General features: G+C 36.0%; 1 protein-coding gene across 14 annotated transcripts in view; it reads left to right on the top strand.

Moving 5' to 3' along the window:
• The window catches only part of EXOC6 (exocyst complex component 6), a 123,649-nt gene that overhangs the window by 84,758 nt on the left and 20,320 nt on the right, over nucleotides 1–18,571 (top strand). For all 14 annotated transcript variants that reach the window (XM_084525698.1, XM_084525696.1, XM_084525695.1 and 11 more), the window contains 2 exons: nucleotides 5,379–5,520; nucleotides 13,059–13,132. In XM_084525698.1, the coding sequence (XP_084381824.1) occupies nucleotides 5,379–5,520; nucleotides 13,059–13,132 (216 nt within the window). The remainder of the gene's footprint in view (nucleotides 1–5,378; nucleotides 5,521–13,058; nucleotides 13,133–18,571) is intronic.

Below are 18,571 nucleotides of genomic sequence, written 5' to 3'. Positions count from 1 at the left end.
ATCCAAAGTACCTTGTGTCAGAGTGTGTAGAGAATGTCTTTAAAGCTGACTAGCATACATTAAGTAGCAAATCCTGTTCCTGACTGCCAAAAAAATACGTTGGATGTATATAAAATTATACTACGTTAGCTTTTTTTCCTTTTAATTTTGGATGGTTATAATGTTTTCTCAGGATTTTTAGTTTGCACCTAAATTTATCCTGGTATTTTACATCAGATAAAACCAAAGCTTAATTCAGTTACTCAGCCTGGATAGAGCCTATCGCACCAACTAGCATGCTTCCTCTACAGTGTCATCAGAAGAGTGTGCTTTAAGGAAAGTTGTTAGAAATTAAGTACCAATTTCCAACATTAAAGGTCCTTAGTAGTGTGCTCAGTTTTCCTTTATTTCTGATGGGGTGGTCTTAAGATTGGTGATCTCATTAGAAAGTCAGCAGTGCCTTGAGGAACTTGCCTCCTTGTCTTACAGAGGCTGGGACACTGGAGCTGAAGTGCTGTGGCTGGGAGTCACTGCTGAAGCAGTTCTAGTATGTGACCCAGTAAGAGTGAATTCCAGCTATGGTTTTATTTTAGTCTTTCTGTCTGTGCCTCTAGGGCTGTTCTCATCTCTTTCCAGTTAATTTACCACTCCAAATAATAGAGAGGATGTGGTTTCCATACAGCAGCTTCTTTAAAGCTAGTTCCTGTGCCACCTTCCCTGTCAGGAAGAGTTTAGCTGGCTTTATTGAAAGACGTAGTACACGTTTCACTAATCAAAGAAAACTCAGTTCAGTGAGTAGCTTATGATCTTTTTTTCCTAACTTTACACACTTGCTTTAGTAGATTGTGGGAAATTCCACCTGTCTCATCATCACTGCAGTAAAAAACTGTATTAGGCAGAGTTCTTCTGAGAATAGGAAAAGAGGAAACAAACCTTCACATTTCAAAACCTTTCTTGGCTCAGACGGGGAAAAACAAAACAAAACAAACAAACAAACAAACAAACAAACAAAAACAATGGGCCTAAACTAGTGTTGGAAGTAAACAGCTAAATGAGGCATGAGTAATCATACCTCTTGTTTTAGATAAGTTAATTTGAAATTATAGAGGGTATATAAGGGTTTTTAACTGAAGTTTAGAATGATCTGAACTTTTATTCCAGACACAATTTACATGCTTTGTCAGTACAAAGTTAGTATTGGACAACTCTGAAAGAGAAAATGAATGACCAGTGAAAAGTTAAAATTACAAATTACTTTCAATTAGGTATTTTTTGACTGTTTTCATTAGAATGTGGAGATTAGAAGTAAAATTGAGTCTTAAACTCTATTTGTGATTTTGAATATACTTGTTTTTTTATCAATAGTTCAAAAATTGTATTTTATTCTTGCTTTAGTTATTAGAATCATAGAATCATTTAGGTTGGGAAAGACCTTTAAGATCATCAAGTCCAACTGTTATCATATGCATATGCAATGTGTGGGCTGCTATAAGCAGCAAAGAAGCAGATAAAGCAAAGATTACAAAATCTATGCACTTACCAGTTATTATAACTGATGAAATCTGTATGTTTAAGGATTGGGTGTTGTTTTTTGTCCAGTTTCAGAAAGTCTTTTTTTAATTATTTGTCATTTCATAATGTTAAATTAATTCCTAAGCTTAACTTCTTAGTTTTAACAGATAAGTTTTGTTATCTCCTTTTATGCTGAGGATGGCAGTTTGTGTTATTTTATTGTTTCTGTGATTGACAGCAAAAGCCCAATTTCACAGCTTGCAGTGAGGGTGAAGGGGTGGTGGTTTTCTGCAGCTATATTCAAAAACTGTCAATCAAAAGCCTTCACAGGCTACTTAGTGAATGGTGGTTTTTTCCCTGATTTCTCCAAATGCCGCTTCATGCTGTCTTTGATTGGCACAGCCTGGCAGGGAGGATGGATGAATCTGTCACTGGACGGTTAATTGTGTTGCTGGTCTCAGCCTGACATCAGGTCTTTGACTCGTAACTGGCTCAATACAAAACAAATTAGCAGATTGTAGTCATATTTCTCATTCTATATGCTTTGACTTTGTTGAATGCAGTCCATAAATCATATTGACTGACACCATAGTGAATGATGAAAGCTGCTTTTGAGACGGCTAGCGTGGGTCTTAGAAAGCAGCACCATGAAGGTGCCATGGAAGGATGCATATGGCTGACCCTTTGGGAATTTCCTAGGAGCCAAATGTCTCTTTACTGCAATTGTTCTTAGGAGAAAAGCTTTTGGGTCCTATAAAAAAGGATTTAATATGTCAGCAGATTCTCTTTACAAGCTCCTTTGAAATATAAGCAGTTTGTCTAAGGGGTTTCTTTTTTTACAAACTTGTATTTCAGCAAAATGTGAAGACGGGGTTAAAAAACAGTTGCCTTACTTACTGTTCGCAGGTGTTTCTGCTTATAGAATAGGGTCCTTGTTTCTTAAACTTTACATTGATTGAGTGGAAGAATAGGTTTTGTAGATAGCAGCAATTAACATAGGCAGAGCAGAGATAATAGTAGTGTTTCCCAAATGGGAGGCAAAACTGGAACGAATGTGAGAAGCATCCTGAATCTCTGCATGCTACTGAATATAGGTATTTAATTGCTTCATACAGTAGCCACAGCCACCCCCTCTTAAAAATAAAAAGATAAAAATTATGAATGTTTTAAAACTGAGATTTGTTTCATTCTGGAAAAGAAACATGTTCTTTTTATGTTCATAGATCATTAAATTTCCTGCATTATGAAAATGAATGCATTATGAAAAATGGCAAGTAATTGATTAATTGGGGAAAGATGGAAATTTGGAAAGAGATTTTAACTGGAACTCATTTGTCAACCAAATTTGAATTTAATTATTTTTGGTATGTTGTACATCCAGCATATTTTGCTCTGGGAAGCCCTGAATTTTGAGGAGGATAACAGTAAAATCTGTATTTTTCTGAGTTAAAATTCAGCATTTAGGTTGATAGGTTTAGCTTCATTTTTTCCTCTAGTCTTACAAAAATCAAGTGATATATCAAGTATAAACTATGCATAGTAAACTTCTATTATTTGTTGATATACCTTGTGAACAATAAGCCTGTAGTTCAAGTTGCATAGTTGGAAATAGTTTAAATGTTAGGATGTTTCCATCTTATGAAAATTTAAAAGAAGCATTAAATGTTCATGTATTGATACTTCTTTAAAGTCCAAGTGACTTTTACCATGTCATTTCTGTATTGTAACCATTATTTCTTGTGCTCCAGTACTATTGATATTTGCCAGATTGTAGAAACTACCTACAGATGTTTGTCAGAAAGATAAAATTCTGTCTTTTACTTATAATAACAGGGGAGGGAGTAAACATCATTTGCATATAAAACAAATTAAATGTTAATTTTTTTCTTGACAACCTATCAATCTGGTTGAACTTTTATTACATTATAGTGGCAGCATAAATAGGACATGGAGCTGATTTGATGGAGCAGTACATTAAACGGAGATGCACTAGTTGTTCCATTAAATCAAAATGACATTTCCATTAAGTATTTCAAACCTACTACATTGTAATTAAATGAACTGTGGCCCATTAATTCCCCTCTTCACCCCCTTTTTCTCTCCTTCCCTCTTCCCCCCCCATTTTTTGGGCTTTTTTTTTTTTTTTTTTTCCATTCATATTGATATTGTTCTGCTTGGGGAATAGAGCTGCATGTCTCCCACTGTAATTAACATTGGGTTTGGGAGACTTTTAAGCATGCTGTTCTTGCATTGTTTCTTACATTCTTTGTTGTCAGTTCATCTATTTTGGTCAAAAATGTTATTTGCTTTTCTGAGATGTTCAATTAAGAAACTGACATCTCATTTTAGATATAAAGCTTCTAACAGTTCAAGGTGTCTTAATGCCAAAGAGGTATTAGCAAAAGCCCTTTAATGTTTCTGTTTGACATATGAAGAGAATGAACATTTTACATTGTATTGTCTACATTTTATTATGCTTTAACAAAGCATGGATTTTTAAAGTACACAATGTTTATGGAGAAATGTGGTTTCTGCAATATGTATACATGTACATGAATATACAATGCTACGTACAGGTTGTCTTATTAAGGGGAAGGTTGGGCTCTTCAGATGTTAGAGCAGAATTTTCCAAACTTCTGGAAAAGTGAACTGCTGTCAGTCCTTCCCATTTTTCATTGCTTATATGTGTTTCTCTGAGTCAGTAGTGAATTGATCATCCTGACCTTGCAGAAAACAGTTGGGGAACCATTGCTTTAGAGAATAGGTGTCATCACTTTGCTGATGGATATAAGGAAAACAGTAGTGGTTTGTAGTCCAGTAGGTGGATTACATAATTACGATTTCTTTCATATAAACATGTTAATAGTTACTTTTGGTTCCATGTATACCGTAACATATGTCAATTGAAAAGCGTGGTTTAAATACATGAAACTACAGAGACAGAAATTCATATAATTGCATTTGCAAGGTGTCTCTGCTCTTAAAGATCGCAGTGCTATGAATAGCATGTTGCCATCTAATCAGGTATCTGGTCTTAACTGATTTTTCTTCTCTGGTAGAACTTCTATATTTTTCTGATTTTCTGTATGAAATTGTTAGTAATTTATCAAATTAACATCTGATTTGGGGGATTTGTTTTATTGGTCTCTGGTTTGGAAAATTATTTGTCTCAATTACATATACATTGTAAAAAGATGAAAAAACTTTACTTGCTAAACTGTGATTAGAGAATTATTTCTATTTTGTACAGCAGAGGGCTGCATTTCATTTTGCAAGTTGTTGATTACCGACAGCACTGATTTATTAAGCACCTGAAAGATGATGGATAAGCATGAATATTTAAAATAATTTAGCAACAACCTTTGAGATGGAATTCAAGTAATTAAGTGGCACAAGCTGTAATGAGAAATGCCCCAACTGAAAGCAATGGTTTTGGTTTATATATATACACACGTTTATTTATTTATTTATTTATGACTGTTGTTAAGAATATGTGGCATGTTGATTTACATTCCTGCTTTCATTTTGTTTGGGTTAAAAAATAAAAATAAAAATAAAAATCCACTCTCATGCTTCTGCAGCTTACATTGTTATTATGCTCTTCCATGTTGGGAAATGTCTTTGTATTCTTAAAGACTGTTGGATTTCTGCAAGAAGTATCAGTGATTGTTTGATTGTTTAACATACATTTAATTTAGCTCCCTAATTGATTTAATAGAAATGAAGCTAATGGGCCAAAGAAATAACAAGAAGTGTGATCATTCCTCTTCTAACCTAAGTCCTGCATCATTAAGACTTTGGCTGTATAATAAATTCAAATCAGATAAGACGTTCTTTACTGACATAACATTTGTTTCTATCTTAAAACCTGTTGCTCTTTCTACTAGGGAAAAGTGGCACAGACAGCTTGCATGTCAGCCTGCCAGCATCTTTCAACATCCCTAATGCAGATGCTACTGGACAGTGAATTAAAACAAATAAGCATGGGAGCAATTCAGCAGTTTAATTTAGATGTGATACAGTGTGAATGTAAGTAGATATCTCCATATTCCTATCTATATCTGTCTTAGCGTTGCAAAAAAAAACTTTAACGTAAGCTATATAGTGATCTTTTTCCATTATCTGCTAAAACTGTCTTTTTTTTTCTTTTAATGTTATTGCATTACAGCCTCCTGTAAAAGTATTTATGATTAATTATGTTAACATTTCTGGGAAAATTTATATATATATATTTTTAAAACTTTAGTATCTGATTGAAACGTCCATCTGTTGTTACTGTTAATGGCATCATAATGAGTACATCCCATAAACAGACCATAGTCTAGCACAGAATTGCCCCAAATCACTATATAAATATTATGGTCTAATAGTTGTGCACCAAAAGGTCAAAAGTCTGTAAAATTTAGTTTTCCCTCCGGGGAGTATTTATTACAATACAAGTTTTATTTGTGTTGTTACATAGGTTTTGTCTCTCCTAAAACTATTGCCTTACTCACTGTAAGTAGGGGTATTCACTAGAGTAGTAGTACTCATTTAATAGATGTCAGACATTGTTTTATTCTCACTATTCAAAATACAGCATCAGAATTACTTCATAAAACTGGTTGAATCCAGCACTGAAGGCAGGATTAATTTTATCATGTTTTACATGGAACTCGCCACCGTAGGGTGAGCTCATACTCTGTATTAAGGAAGTTACTTTCATAACATTGTGATATGAATAGGTTTTATGGTCGATGACTGAATAGGTTATGAATAGGTTTTTATGGTTGATGACTGAGATGCAACAAAAAGGCAGACTAGGGCTTTTTAAAATTCATATCTTTAGTTTCTTATACTCTTTTTTTTTTTTTTCCTTTTTATTTATTCATTTCTAAAATATCATTCCTCATATGTTTGAAGCAGAGACCTCAATGATTTTGATGACTGCTTTAAAAAGTGGCAGTTTTGCAAATCCTCAGGTGTGTTTAGTGTGGGCATATGAGAAAACTGATGACTACTCAATTAGCAGCCACCATGGGAAACTGGAAATCTGTTTTCAAGTAATTTAGTGAGCATCATAAAGGATTCTTGTGGGAATAGAGTTAAAGGGCATTTGTGACTTTTTCACTACAAGTGTATCTTTCCTCCTCCTGCCCTGTTTGTTGCATTCCATCTAAACTCCACAACAAGGCAGGCATCTTTCTGACAGTCCTTCCTTGTGCAGCCTTGAGGCCTTTCAGTGCAATGTGAGGACCTGACAGGATTATCAGTCTGTTTTGAAAAAAAATATTTGTGATTGTGATGTTAAAGTTTGCCTCATGATTGCACAAGTTGGCCAAATAGAGGTATGCAGATGTTTTGACATTTTTAGTACAAATTTATATATTTTTGCATTGCAAATTTGATAGAGTTCTTTTCAAGTAGGTGAATAGGGGTATGTATGCACATTTGTGTGGTTTCTTGGTTTAAAAAAAAAAAAAATCCAGCTGCAAAACAAATTCCATAACATTGATAATACTGATACCATAATCATTTATCTAGACAAGTCAAATTGGTGCATCCACTACATAGTTATCTTCTGAACTAATAGTATAACAGCAGAGAAAGCTTGTTACCACCATGTTATTTTTTCTAGTGCCTGAAATATGTACAACTGCAAATAGAATAAACTTCAATTCTTTCTACGCTTTTAAAGCATGTTAGAAAAAAATGGTTTTGCACAGAAACCTTTTGAGTAGCTTAAAGATGGCAGCTTGGCAGAATAGTATGTTGCAGCAAATGATGCCTTACAATCTGTAAGGGATTGTCACAAGATGATGTTCAGAGTCTGCTTTGCTGTTGCAGTTCATTCATAAGGTCTGTCACAGGCACATTCCAGGCCTGGCTGAGACGCCTGTGATTTATGTTCTTGCTCATCACCCTCCCCCAGCTTTATTCTTTGACACTTTGGGTGTAATGGATACAACAATGACGTTTCAATTAGTGCTTAGGGTGTGCAAATAATTCACAAATGTTGGGTAATTTTCTACTGTATTTTATACATGGATATGACACTTTAGTTATAGACAGGGTGCATTCTGAACGAATAAGTTATGTGAAACATAGAAAGTTACGATTATTTGAAGATGCATTTCAAAACATTGTTGGCGATATTCTACTTATTTATTCTAATTTTTAACGTTGCATTTTTATTCTTTCTAGTATGAAATGGAGGAGACCTAAATAAAAACAGGAAAATGTGATTACTAGTCAGAAAAAGCAATCAGCAGCCCAACAAACAGCCCAACAGTCTGTTAATGAGCTGTTAAGTCAGTAAGTGCTGAAGTTCTTGAGTCATAGCAACGAGGTAGAATGATGAGTGGAATTCCAAGAAATGGAGGTGGAAGGGGTTCACAAGAGGTTATCTTGTGAACGCTGAGATTTTGTTATCCTGTGCTGCATTTCAGTGCAAAGTACCTAACTCTAAGAAGCAGAACAGAAAATCTGGGAGTACCTGATACTTTTCCTTGAGAATAAGATCAGGTGATCTTATGTTTTTAAAAAAGAATAGTGATGATCATCTTGTTCTGCTCTTCAGTTTCATGTGTTCCTTCCAAACGTTCCAAAAGCCTTAAGTTTGATTTCAGGATGTCCTGTTTTAATTGTAATGTTTTCCACTCTCACTACCTATTTTGTAATGTAGAACAGTGTTCCACCTTTGGTTTTTACGCCATTCTTTCTCAATTCCGATCTTCTGCTATGATGACTGGGTTTCGTACAGCAGTATTCAGGAAAATAGCATGTACTAGACTCCATTGAACAAAAGCTGGAGAATGGCCTTTTGTTTGCACATTGCATTTCAGTGTCCCAAGGAGGAAAATGGATCGGTGAGGAGAGGCATTTGCCATTTCTTCAAGATGAAATTCAGGTGTGGGTTTCTGTATCTCACTTTATGAGAAGCAAGTTGTAAATAATAGCACACAGGCTTTTCAGTGATGGAGTTGACTTTGGGAATGTGTACTAGTTGTGTTCGGGAATCAAAAATTCACTGCGACCAGGCTTCTGATCTTCAGTACTTTTGAACTGCAATTGTAGTTGTATCTTTCTGATCTTCACAGAAAAGTACTGGTAAAATTCTGTAAGCCACTTAATACATTTAATACGTTTACATGCTGTAAGCCACTTAATACATTTTACATTATGAGGTTTTTATGTAAAATGTATTAGTTATTGTATATTTTTCTCTTGTTCAGTCAAAATGATTTATAGCTGCACTATCAGCAAGTTGTTTTGCTGAAGAGATCTAACCATACAAAAGTATGTGTCTCTTTCTTGGTACAAATATTTTATACTTTTTTTCAACTTTCACAGAAAAAAAATCTTTTTGGGGTGAAGCTGACATATGAATACTAATTTAGACTTCTTCTGTTTGTTTTAATCCTTAAAGTTTACACTTTAAGGTTAAGTGGTCATAGTGCTTTAATTTAGAACACCATCCAGATCTAGATATCTTACATCAGCATTTTATTAGTTAAGTAGAACTGATCAGAAATTCTGATTGCTGGAAAAGTTATTGTTAACTTTTGTAATTTATGTCTGTTTTAAAGTAATGGAATTGTGAGACAGGATTAATTGGCAGAAGGAGGTACAGTTGAGTAGTCAACCTTCTTCATCCAGCTGTGAATCTGTGCGAGGATGGAAAGGTTTTGAGCCATGACAATAGGTGAGGGTGAAAGAAATCCTGAAACAGCATCAGCTAGCAGAGAACTAGCACAAAGCAAATTGTAATATACCTTCTTTACCAGCCCCACCTGGGGATTCCTGCCAGTCCCTCCTTTGTCACACACTGTGTTGAGAGCTGCAGTGTCCAAGAGCAAGAGAGAATCTTGACCCATGTACTCTCTGTTGAGGAGGCCCCTTGCTTTACCTGCCTTGTCTCCCTTCTGGGAAGTCAGGTTAACTTGGCTCACTTGAGACCATCCTTCATCCCATGGTCTCATATGGCAGCACAGGACCGAGGGTAAGCTGCAAGTCCTGGGCAGCGCTGGGGGCTGCTGCCCTGCCAGCTGGCAGCTCCCTCAGCAAGGCTCCCCTCCAGGCGTGTTTGAACAGCTGGAGCCTCCAGCAGGGCTGCGAAGTGGATAAAGGCTACTGTGATGGTCACCTGGCTTTCTGCTCCTCATTCCAAAATACATCTGCAGCTTTGCTGTCCTGCCTTTGAATCGAGAACTGATGCTATGAGGCTAAAGGAAAGGCTGCCCTAATTTAGCTTTTAATCCAAAATTTGGACGCCAATTGTAATTTTTGCAATTGAACTACAGCTATCTGTCAGAAAATAAGTAAGTGAGTACTGAATTCCCAAACAAGCACAGGCACACACAGATTGTATGTATCTAAAGTCTGGGTTTTGAGAGAATAAAATGAAGAGACTGGTTTATAAATCTAGAATTGCATAGAAATTCAATGCAACCTACAGATGTCTTTAATTCCATTTTAGCAGATGCCAAGCTTTTTCTTAAGATAACCATCAACACACATATATATCAGTTCACATACATCCTGTATACAAAATGTAATGAAAGAACCAAAATGAAGTACTCAAAAGAAAATGAAGTCATCTTTTCAATATTTATATTTATCATTCTTATGTATGTGTTACCTCAGAGCCCATTGTGGTGTTGTTACATGTTGTTTTCATTGGATCCTACCTCCTGTAAATCACCAACCTGGCTGTTACAGGAAGCACATTTTTGTGCTTAATAGTAATGAGATTGGGTATACCCAATACATTCTGCCAAAGATCCTGTATTTTATACACAGAAAAGAACTACACAGTATTAATGAAGTGCGGGAAAAGATGTTAATAAAAACCTTTTGAACACCAGTCATCTAATGCCTATTTTCATTTTTTTTTCCTGAAAACACTGAGGTTTTTGATTCAAACTGCTGAGCAGTTAGTTATTTGCCCTTATATGTGATAGTTTTATGGTAATCTTTGCATTTTCACTCTCAGGTATTATAAAATTCCTGAATTTCCTTATGCATACTAAAATAAACAACCAAGTAGCCCCCTATCCTTCCAAATCCTCTTTAAGCCTAGAATGAATGTAGGGGGTGAATATTTTAAAAGACGTTTATGTGACAATGTTTCATTACTATCTGGAAAGGGACCCCTAGGACACAGACATTAAGAATGTTAATCCTGTTCTTATAATATCTTCCTAAAATGCTGTGCAGCAGAAAACATTTAATTAGCTTTGTAAAATTGTTAGCAAAACTTAAAAGCCCTGAGCTGAGGGGGTTGAACTGTCTGACCATTACCATAAGTGGATTATCTTTTTGCCCTTTGAACTCATGAAATTGTAATAATGAAACAAATCCTACTGTAGGCACCTGTCAAAAATGACCAAAATGTGAGAATAAATTCTTATGCTATGGTAAATGTCCCCAGAGTTGTAAATTTATTTATAAAAGGAAATTGTAGTTAAAGAGAAAGGAGCATATACAATAATTCAGTTTGTTACCTTGTTTGCTCCTTGTACTATAGCTGCCACTGCAATAGGTGCTTTGCAGGGAAGCAAACTAATTCTGCATTATTAAATGCATTAGGATAATTTCCAGACGATGTTAACCTGATGAGCAGTATCTATTTTGTTAAGTGCACAAACTGAAGAGCCTAAGAAAAATTCACTTAAACTCTTTTAAAGGATACCTTACTTGAGTGAAGAAGTGAGGCAATGGGTTTTTCTGCAAATGTCTGTGTTATAAATGTGTGACTGGGGCAAGAGCATGAGATCTACCTAGTGAGGCTAAACCTTCCTTTAGCCAAGTGTCCTGTCTCCAGTGGTGGTCAGTGACAGGTCTTTAGAGAAGAGTGTAAAACCCTGGGCTGTATATTGAGTGGTCCTTGCCATTGCAGATCCATCTTCTGTAGCTTAGGGATTTAATGAACAGCTGAATTCAGACTGTTGTTTTATCACTGTTGAAGAGCCTGTATTTCACGTTGTTTGTTTGTTGTGTGGGGGGGTTGTTTTTTTTTTTTTACATTTATATTTTCTGCCTCATTTATACTTCTGCCATTCACAACTTGGCACAAGAATGAGTCCTATAATTAATTGTATTGTGTTATATAAACAAGTAATCTATTTTGGTTTGCATAATTCTGCTGATTTATTGAATTGCCCATTATTTCTTCTATTATGTGAAACAGTAAATCAATGATAGTTTCCTTTCCATCTTTTTTATGCAATTAATGACTTCCTAGAGTTTGGTTATTAGGCTTCTGCAGTGCTGCTGTCTGGAGGGCTCGACTGAGTCCATGAGTAAGTCCTCTGATTGTGTAATAGACGCTATTGATTATGTACTGTGTGCTCCACTGCACCTGATCTACTTCTTAAAGTGTTGTCATCATGTATTCTATTTTACTTACTCCCCCCTTTACATTTAAGAGACAGTGTCTGGAAATAGATTCATTTGGACACGTGGGCATATCGCATCCCAGCAGTACTAAGTGCTGCTTTTGAGTACAACCTGAAATCATCTGAAATGTCTACGACGTTTTGCTGAGCTTGCGTTCATGTGTTTTTCAAAGAAGAAAGTGGGAAATTGCTCAAGTCTTGATTTAATGGAGCTCTGTGATGTGGACAAAGGGAAGGGGCTGCTGGAAAACTTGTTGTCTTCTCTTTCCTGGATGTGCTGGCCTTCTCCGTAGTACAATTTTTTAAGTTTGCATCATTGCTTCCTGATATTTCCTGGTTGATAGTTCAACTATGATATAGTGTATTGGAGATTTATAGTTTTAATGAATTTTCAGTGTAATTGTTTTTGCCTAATAGTAACAGAAAGTTGTGACATTTCTCTGCCTTTGTAGATGCTTTTATTTTCTTTAGTTGCCATCAAATTGTACTTGAAATTAAAAAAATCTTTTAAAAAATTGTTTACAATTACTGATAATTTCCCAACTTAAATGAGTAGCTAACTTGTTTTGTTAATATTTTACTGTTTTCTGTATTTTGAAGATAGCTTTGCCTTCCTATTTTGAGTCTATTTTGGGGTTCCAAAAGAACAGAAGTTCTTGATCAATAAGCTAGCTAAAAGGCATGAACAGGCATTTCAATTATGTTCAGACTGTAGCACTTTGAGCTTTCCACCTGTCATCTGCACATTAAACTAACTCCCACCTTAGTGTCTGTCTTTTATTGCTATTTGGCTAGAGGTGGGGTTTTATAGAGCGGATGCTATAACAAAAGCAGGTGTTTAAAAATATGTTGACAGCCATGGAATTGGTATTATTTCAAAATACTTCAGTAATCGTTTACCTCAGGCTGAAAATGTAAATGTGTTGGGTTTCACGCTTGTAATTTTATTACTGGTTTAGAATTTTAAGCTGAATTCGTAAGTGTACTCCTAAAGGTATTTTTCCTGGAAGGTTTTGTTTGTTGGTTTGTTTGTTTTAAAACAGGGTGGGTTAATTAGTTGTAATGTGATTGTTTCAACCTAGTTTCATTTTCATGCTAGCTAGCATTTATAATGCATGTATTGATTTTCTGTTAGATTTCAAACAATATAAAATCTGCATCCATAATATTTTTAACCTTTCCTTGCAGTGTTTGCTAGTTCTGAGCCTGTGCCAGGATTCCAGGGAGACACCCTGCAGTTAGCTTTCATCGACCTCAGACAAGTAAGACACTAGTTGTTGTTTTTTATCCTACTAATTTCCCCTTTTGACCAGTGCTGGAGTTATTAAATTCAAGAACCTTTCATGCTTTAGAATTCCCATGTAATTAGTTTTGAAAAGCAGTTATTTGAAGTGTTATTAGTGGCACTATTCCCTGTAGCTTAGTATAAAAGTTTTCTCCAGTGTGATGTTAGGGGGCACTGTGCTACTGGTGGTACTATTGCATGTATATAACATTGAAATTTGGTCCAAACAATTTTGTAAAGATCCTGTGATGTTTTTTTTTTTTTTTTTTTTTTTTTTTTTCCCCAAGAGTATACATGTTACCATGTTGTGCTGTTACCCTGATTTCATTTTGAGCAATTGCTCCTTTCTAGAAAGTTGCTCCCTGGAGAGTAGAATCGGGCACGGTGTTATCTAGTGCTTACTTTCCTTAACTTGTTACATAAATTTATTTTAAACAGTTAGAAAACAGATTTATTCCATTCTTCTGATCTTTACTCTATATAAAATATAATTTTAAATGCCCTAATATTGGAAGCACTTCTACACAGTTCTTGCCAAAAGGAAGGTTTTTCTGGACTGAAATCTACTTATCTTAATTTCATGTAGTTATTTCTATGCCCTGCTCTCTAAAATCTGACACTATATCCAACGATAGCAATCACATAACACCATTATGAGTCTGCCAAAGTCATAAGAAAAGAAGAGAAATGCAGAAAGAATAAAGTATCAAATTATTTATATAGCAAGAATATTTTTGCTTTTGATGGTTTAGGATGTTTTTTTCACAGTAAGATAATTAAAAGGCATTTCAGAATGGAAAATTCCTGTAGCAACAGCATTCCAGTTTCTCCTAGTAGAAAGGATTTAATTAAACTGTATTTTAAATGAGAAAGTTCAAAGTTAGAGTTGTATGTTATATTCCCACAGCAATATAATATAATGAACGATATCTACAATAGGATAAGCCTGGTCTACATGAGGAGGATACAGGATTGTGGCCATAAGATTCATTAATGTGCTAACTATAGAGTTCCAAAATTCAATATGTAAAGATGTGCTTTGCCGGATTTAAACTACTACAAGTCTTGCCTTGACTAGCAGCCACCTTCTTTGGGATTCTGTTTTATTCTCCCTTTATTGCCAGTGTTAGAATTGACTAAACATCTTCCAATTTGTACGACAACAATTTAGTTGAAGGGAAAGGACGTTGAGAGATTTTTGGCATCATTTCTTTCATCCACCTGAGTGCTATAAATCCTTGTGGAGCCTATGTTTGTTTCAAGGAAAACGTGATTTCCAACTATGCAGGAGGGCAGGGTGTGTACATACTTGCTACAGGAAATAAATAATATTTTTGTGTGTTTAAAGTACCAGCTGCTGAGCATGTCACGTAAATAAGGATTATGTTGCTTATGATAGCAGTCAGTTTATGTTAGCAACTTATATTTAGAATTCTCTTGATGCAAGTAACACTTTATAGAGAATGCTCTGTATGCCATGGGAATCTAATTGATTTCAGATAATTTATAAATAGCTAAAGTCTGGGCAGCTCTCTGTACCAGGTTGTAATGTGAGCTTGTGCGTGATCTACTATATTTGCTTTTTTGTTGTTTTTACTATATATTTTCATGCCCTGCCAGAAGTGCATACATATTGCAAGAACACATTAAAAATAACACTTACCATTTAGTATGGATTTGCAGTGTTTTTCCTCTCTTCGTTATTTGTGATCCATTTCTATCTTAATAGGGTGGATGACAGTTCTTTTCAAGAATACTTAGAAAGGCAACAGAGCCTTTTTCAGAAAGTTCTTATAAAAGGTCATGCTTCTGTTTTTTAGTTTGAATTTGATACTTCTTCATGAATTGCAGGATATGAAAGATAAGGAAGTAGGTCCAGTGGTCAGGTTTTACCTGCCCACCCGGACTGTGCCCTGAGGTCAAACTCCTGATACTGGCTGTTTGGTACAGAGGAGCTGATGACAGGTAGGGGCTGATACAAGGGGGAAAGCTTGAACCGTATCAAAGCTAAAAGGCAGGAGATTTGGGACTCAGTGAGAGACTGTAGCTAAAAGATGGATCAGCAGGATTGCCCTCTTCTTAAAAAGCAGCTGACCTGCAAGGGAAAAGACTTTATCGTCCTGCCAATCACATGCTTGCTAATGGAAGCCAGTTATCTCAACAACAGCTTACTCTCTCTGTGTTGTACCAGGACAATGTGTAAGATTAATGAGGATAGGGTGGTAGAATATTATAGCACATTTTCTGAAAGAACTAAAATGGCTTACGAGGAACCACTAGCTTGGAAGAAAAAGAGGGAAGAGCTACACTTGGATGTACCACAGGGAGAGAAGCAGCTTTGAAAAGAATTGACTTAGGTATTTGCATCCCGATGGTTCATGGAGGCAGTGTATGAACAGTATGTTTTTCTCTGCAAGCCCAGTTCCTTCCTTTTTCCTCCCACGAATGCAGAAGAGCCAACAGAAACAGTTTATGTGAGAGAGAATTGCTTCTAAGAAGAGAACAGTTCTAAGTGAGAACAGTAGCAGAAAGCTGTAAGAATCTGGGAAGGATGAAGGGGCAATCACTTAGTGTCCCCTTTAATGAGCCACCTATTTCTCCTTATATTATCCCCTTTTATGCTCTTGTACTTAACATACTCCTTAAAGAAGCTTAGTAATCTGTAGAAACACCAGTAAATAAAGATTTTTACTCTATTCCCATAACTATAGTATCTCAGCATCTTACATATATGATGTACCTGTTGCAGTTGGCTAATCACACATGGTGCATTTATTTGCAATTCTGTTTTCTGCTGCCAAGAGGAAGACTTTTATGTGCATAGACTTCTTTCTAACTTTTATGTTTTGACTGTGCTCTGCTATATGTTTTTGGCAGGCAAAACAAAAAATGTTGGGTGGACACAATTTCTGAAGAACTTGAAAGCTTCTATATCACATGAAGTAATCTAGAAAAAATGAATCCAGGATAAGTTTATATTCAGTCTCTCTGCTCTGTTCAAGTGAATTACTTCAAACGGCAGAGTCCATTATATTTGCTTCATGCTGACTAGTATGTAATGAGCATAGCCAAGAACATGGTTGGCTTTTGCATCACTGCAAATTTTTGCATGGCAGCCAAAGGATATATGTAGCTATGTAGTGTCATCCCTCTGCTGGTAAGATGGGTTTGTAGTTCAGACTTGGGAATACAGGCAGTGGCTGTAGAACCACAGAATCACATACAGCAATTTCTTAGAGTTACCTGAAGTTCAGTACAGGGAGAATACCAATATACAATTCCCTGTACTAGTTAAGAATCAGGTGGCCACGACCATCTAGAAACTTGCAGCTCTAGCTAGTTTAGCACTAGTTAAAGCAGCCAGCAGCTGTTAAGAAAATTGGGATAAATTCATGGTGCTGTACGGCTGCTGTAATTGTATCATGTCTCCTGCCACATGTCTTACCATATGACCTGAGTTCATACTTGGGTGCACTCTTTCACCCCACTTAACACCACTGAGGTACAAGCCAGCTCACCAAGGCAATTATCAAAGCGGCATGTGACTCTATAAAGAAACTGGTCTTTGGCATCTCTTGAAGATGACCCATCTCTCAGCTGACCTGCCTTGCTCTCTGAAGATAAGCTCTCGCTACTGACTATATAGGGAGCCTGGGTAAATAATGTACTGGCCCAAAGTGAGGTGGAATGAACTTTGGGGAATTCATTACCATTTCAAATCTTAGGTCAATTGGAATTAAACTTCAAAAGTGAACAGATGCTAGTTTGTCCTACTTGAATTAGTCTCCAAGGAAGCTCAGCCTCCTACATGAATTAGTTTTGTCCCGGTTATGATCTGTTCTTTAGTATCTAAACACTAGGAATTTCTAAGTATGTTCTGTAATGTGGGGCAGTTTCCTGGATGTCCTGGACAGTTAAAGGCTGTGAGGAAAAGACCTGAATGTTACAATGTGTGCTTTTATTCTTTGCAGAACCAGTGTAGTGTGTAGTAGACAATAATGATAACCTAATGGTAGCCTTAGAGGTCCTGCTGTATTGTGTCGATAGTTGATTTCCCAGGGCAAATTTCATGCTTCTTAACCATCTGGGAGGTAATAAATGCTTATTCTTGAAATAAAATTATTGCCTGCAGACTTGCAATTTAGGCTGCCAATTTAGTTTGACTTTTTTTTTTTTTTTTTTTTTTTTTTTTTTAACCTTAGACTTCACAGGTGATCTCTTGTGTTTCTCTCTGCCATGAGCACTACTCCAGATTCAAACAGGCCTTCTTCCTCTTCTGTCTAATCTCACACAAGTACTCATCTAGTTTGATGATTGTGGAATTTTCTTATTTTGGCAGGGGTGAAGAGAACTGACTCATCTGTGTTCTTTTGGCACTTAAGCATATGATTTTAATATCCTCCAGTTGCCCTTAGTGCTGGTCCTGTGACAGGGACAGCATTTTGAAGTGAAGCAGAACGATGTGCTGTTGGTAATCCCCAAGTTAAGTGACCACCGCAGCAGTATCTCCACCCATGTGGTAATACAGAGTTTACAGTCTGTGAAACTGTTTAAAGACTGTGAATGATAGGGTCCATAAATTCAGGAGAGGTAATGAGAGAAAATACTCAATCTTCTGCAGCAATTTCTGTTAACATTTTGATAGAATTAGACAGTAATTATATATAAAGCTGTAATACAATCAATGCAATCAATATACAGAATAATGTACCATGGAAGCATTAGCACATACATTTTTCTTAGTCTTCTGTTTGTGTTGTGTATAAATAAGCATGCGTATAAGCGTTTCCAATAGATCAAGTTATTGTTAATATACAATATGTATTCATTTTAAAAAATTATATTGGATAATTAAAAGTATAGTATATTTCCTTCTGATTCCAAAGCATAATGGAAACTAGATTGCTAGTTTCTTGGGTTGCTTTTCCACTTAATTTGTAATACATTTTCTGGTGTACTGTTGATGAGAAATATCGCTAACCTTCTGAAATGTGGTGTTGCATGCAGCAGATGTAAATTTATTTCAAAGAGAAAATTTAGTATCTTAATATTGTCTTTCTTTTTCTTCTGCTGCACACCTTAGTTTCTCATTCATCACTGAGAGATGTTACTGTCCTGATAACTCAGTAGCAACTCATAGGTAGAAACTGTGAAACAGATCGCTGGAGTTCAATCCCAGCCACCGAGGTGTCTGCCACTAAAGGCAGACTGACAGCTTGGTCTTCTCCACTGTTTTGTTTGCAGTGTTTAATTTGATTTAATTTCTTGTAGTAGTACAGCTCTACATTTCAGCTCTGGCTTCTCTCTGATTCCCCCAGTGTGCAGCGTGCCAAAGCTCCCTGCCATCTGTAAGGAAAATGCTCTCAAGTAGACATCAGAGAATAAGTTGTAGGCTGTTGCCAAAATGCTCTAACAT

This window comes from Aythya ferina, assembly GCF_964211825.1.
Source record: "Aythya ferina genome assembly, chromosome: 7".
In the NCBI taxonomy this organism is placed as follows: domain Eukaryota; kingdom Metazoa; phylum Chordata; class Aves; order Anseriformes; family Anatidae; genus Aythya; species Aythya ferina.
Note: the sequence above shows the minus strand (reverse complement) of the source record. Positions and strands in the feature narration are given on the sequence as shown.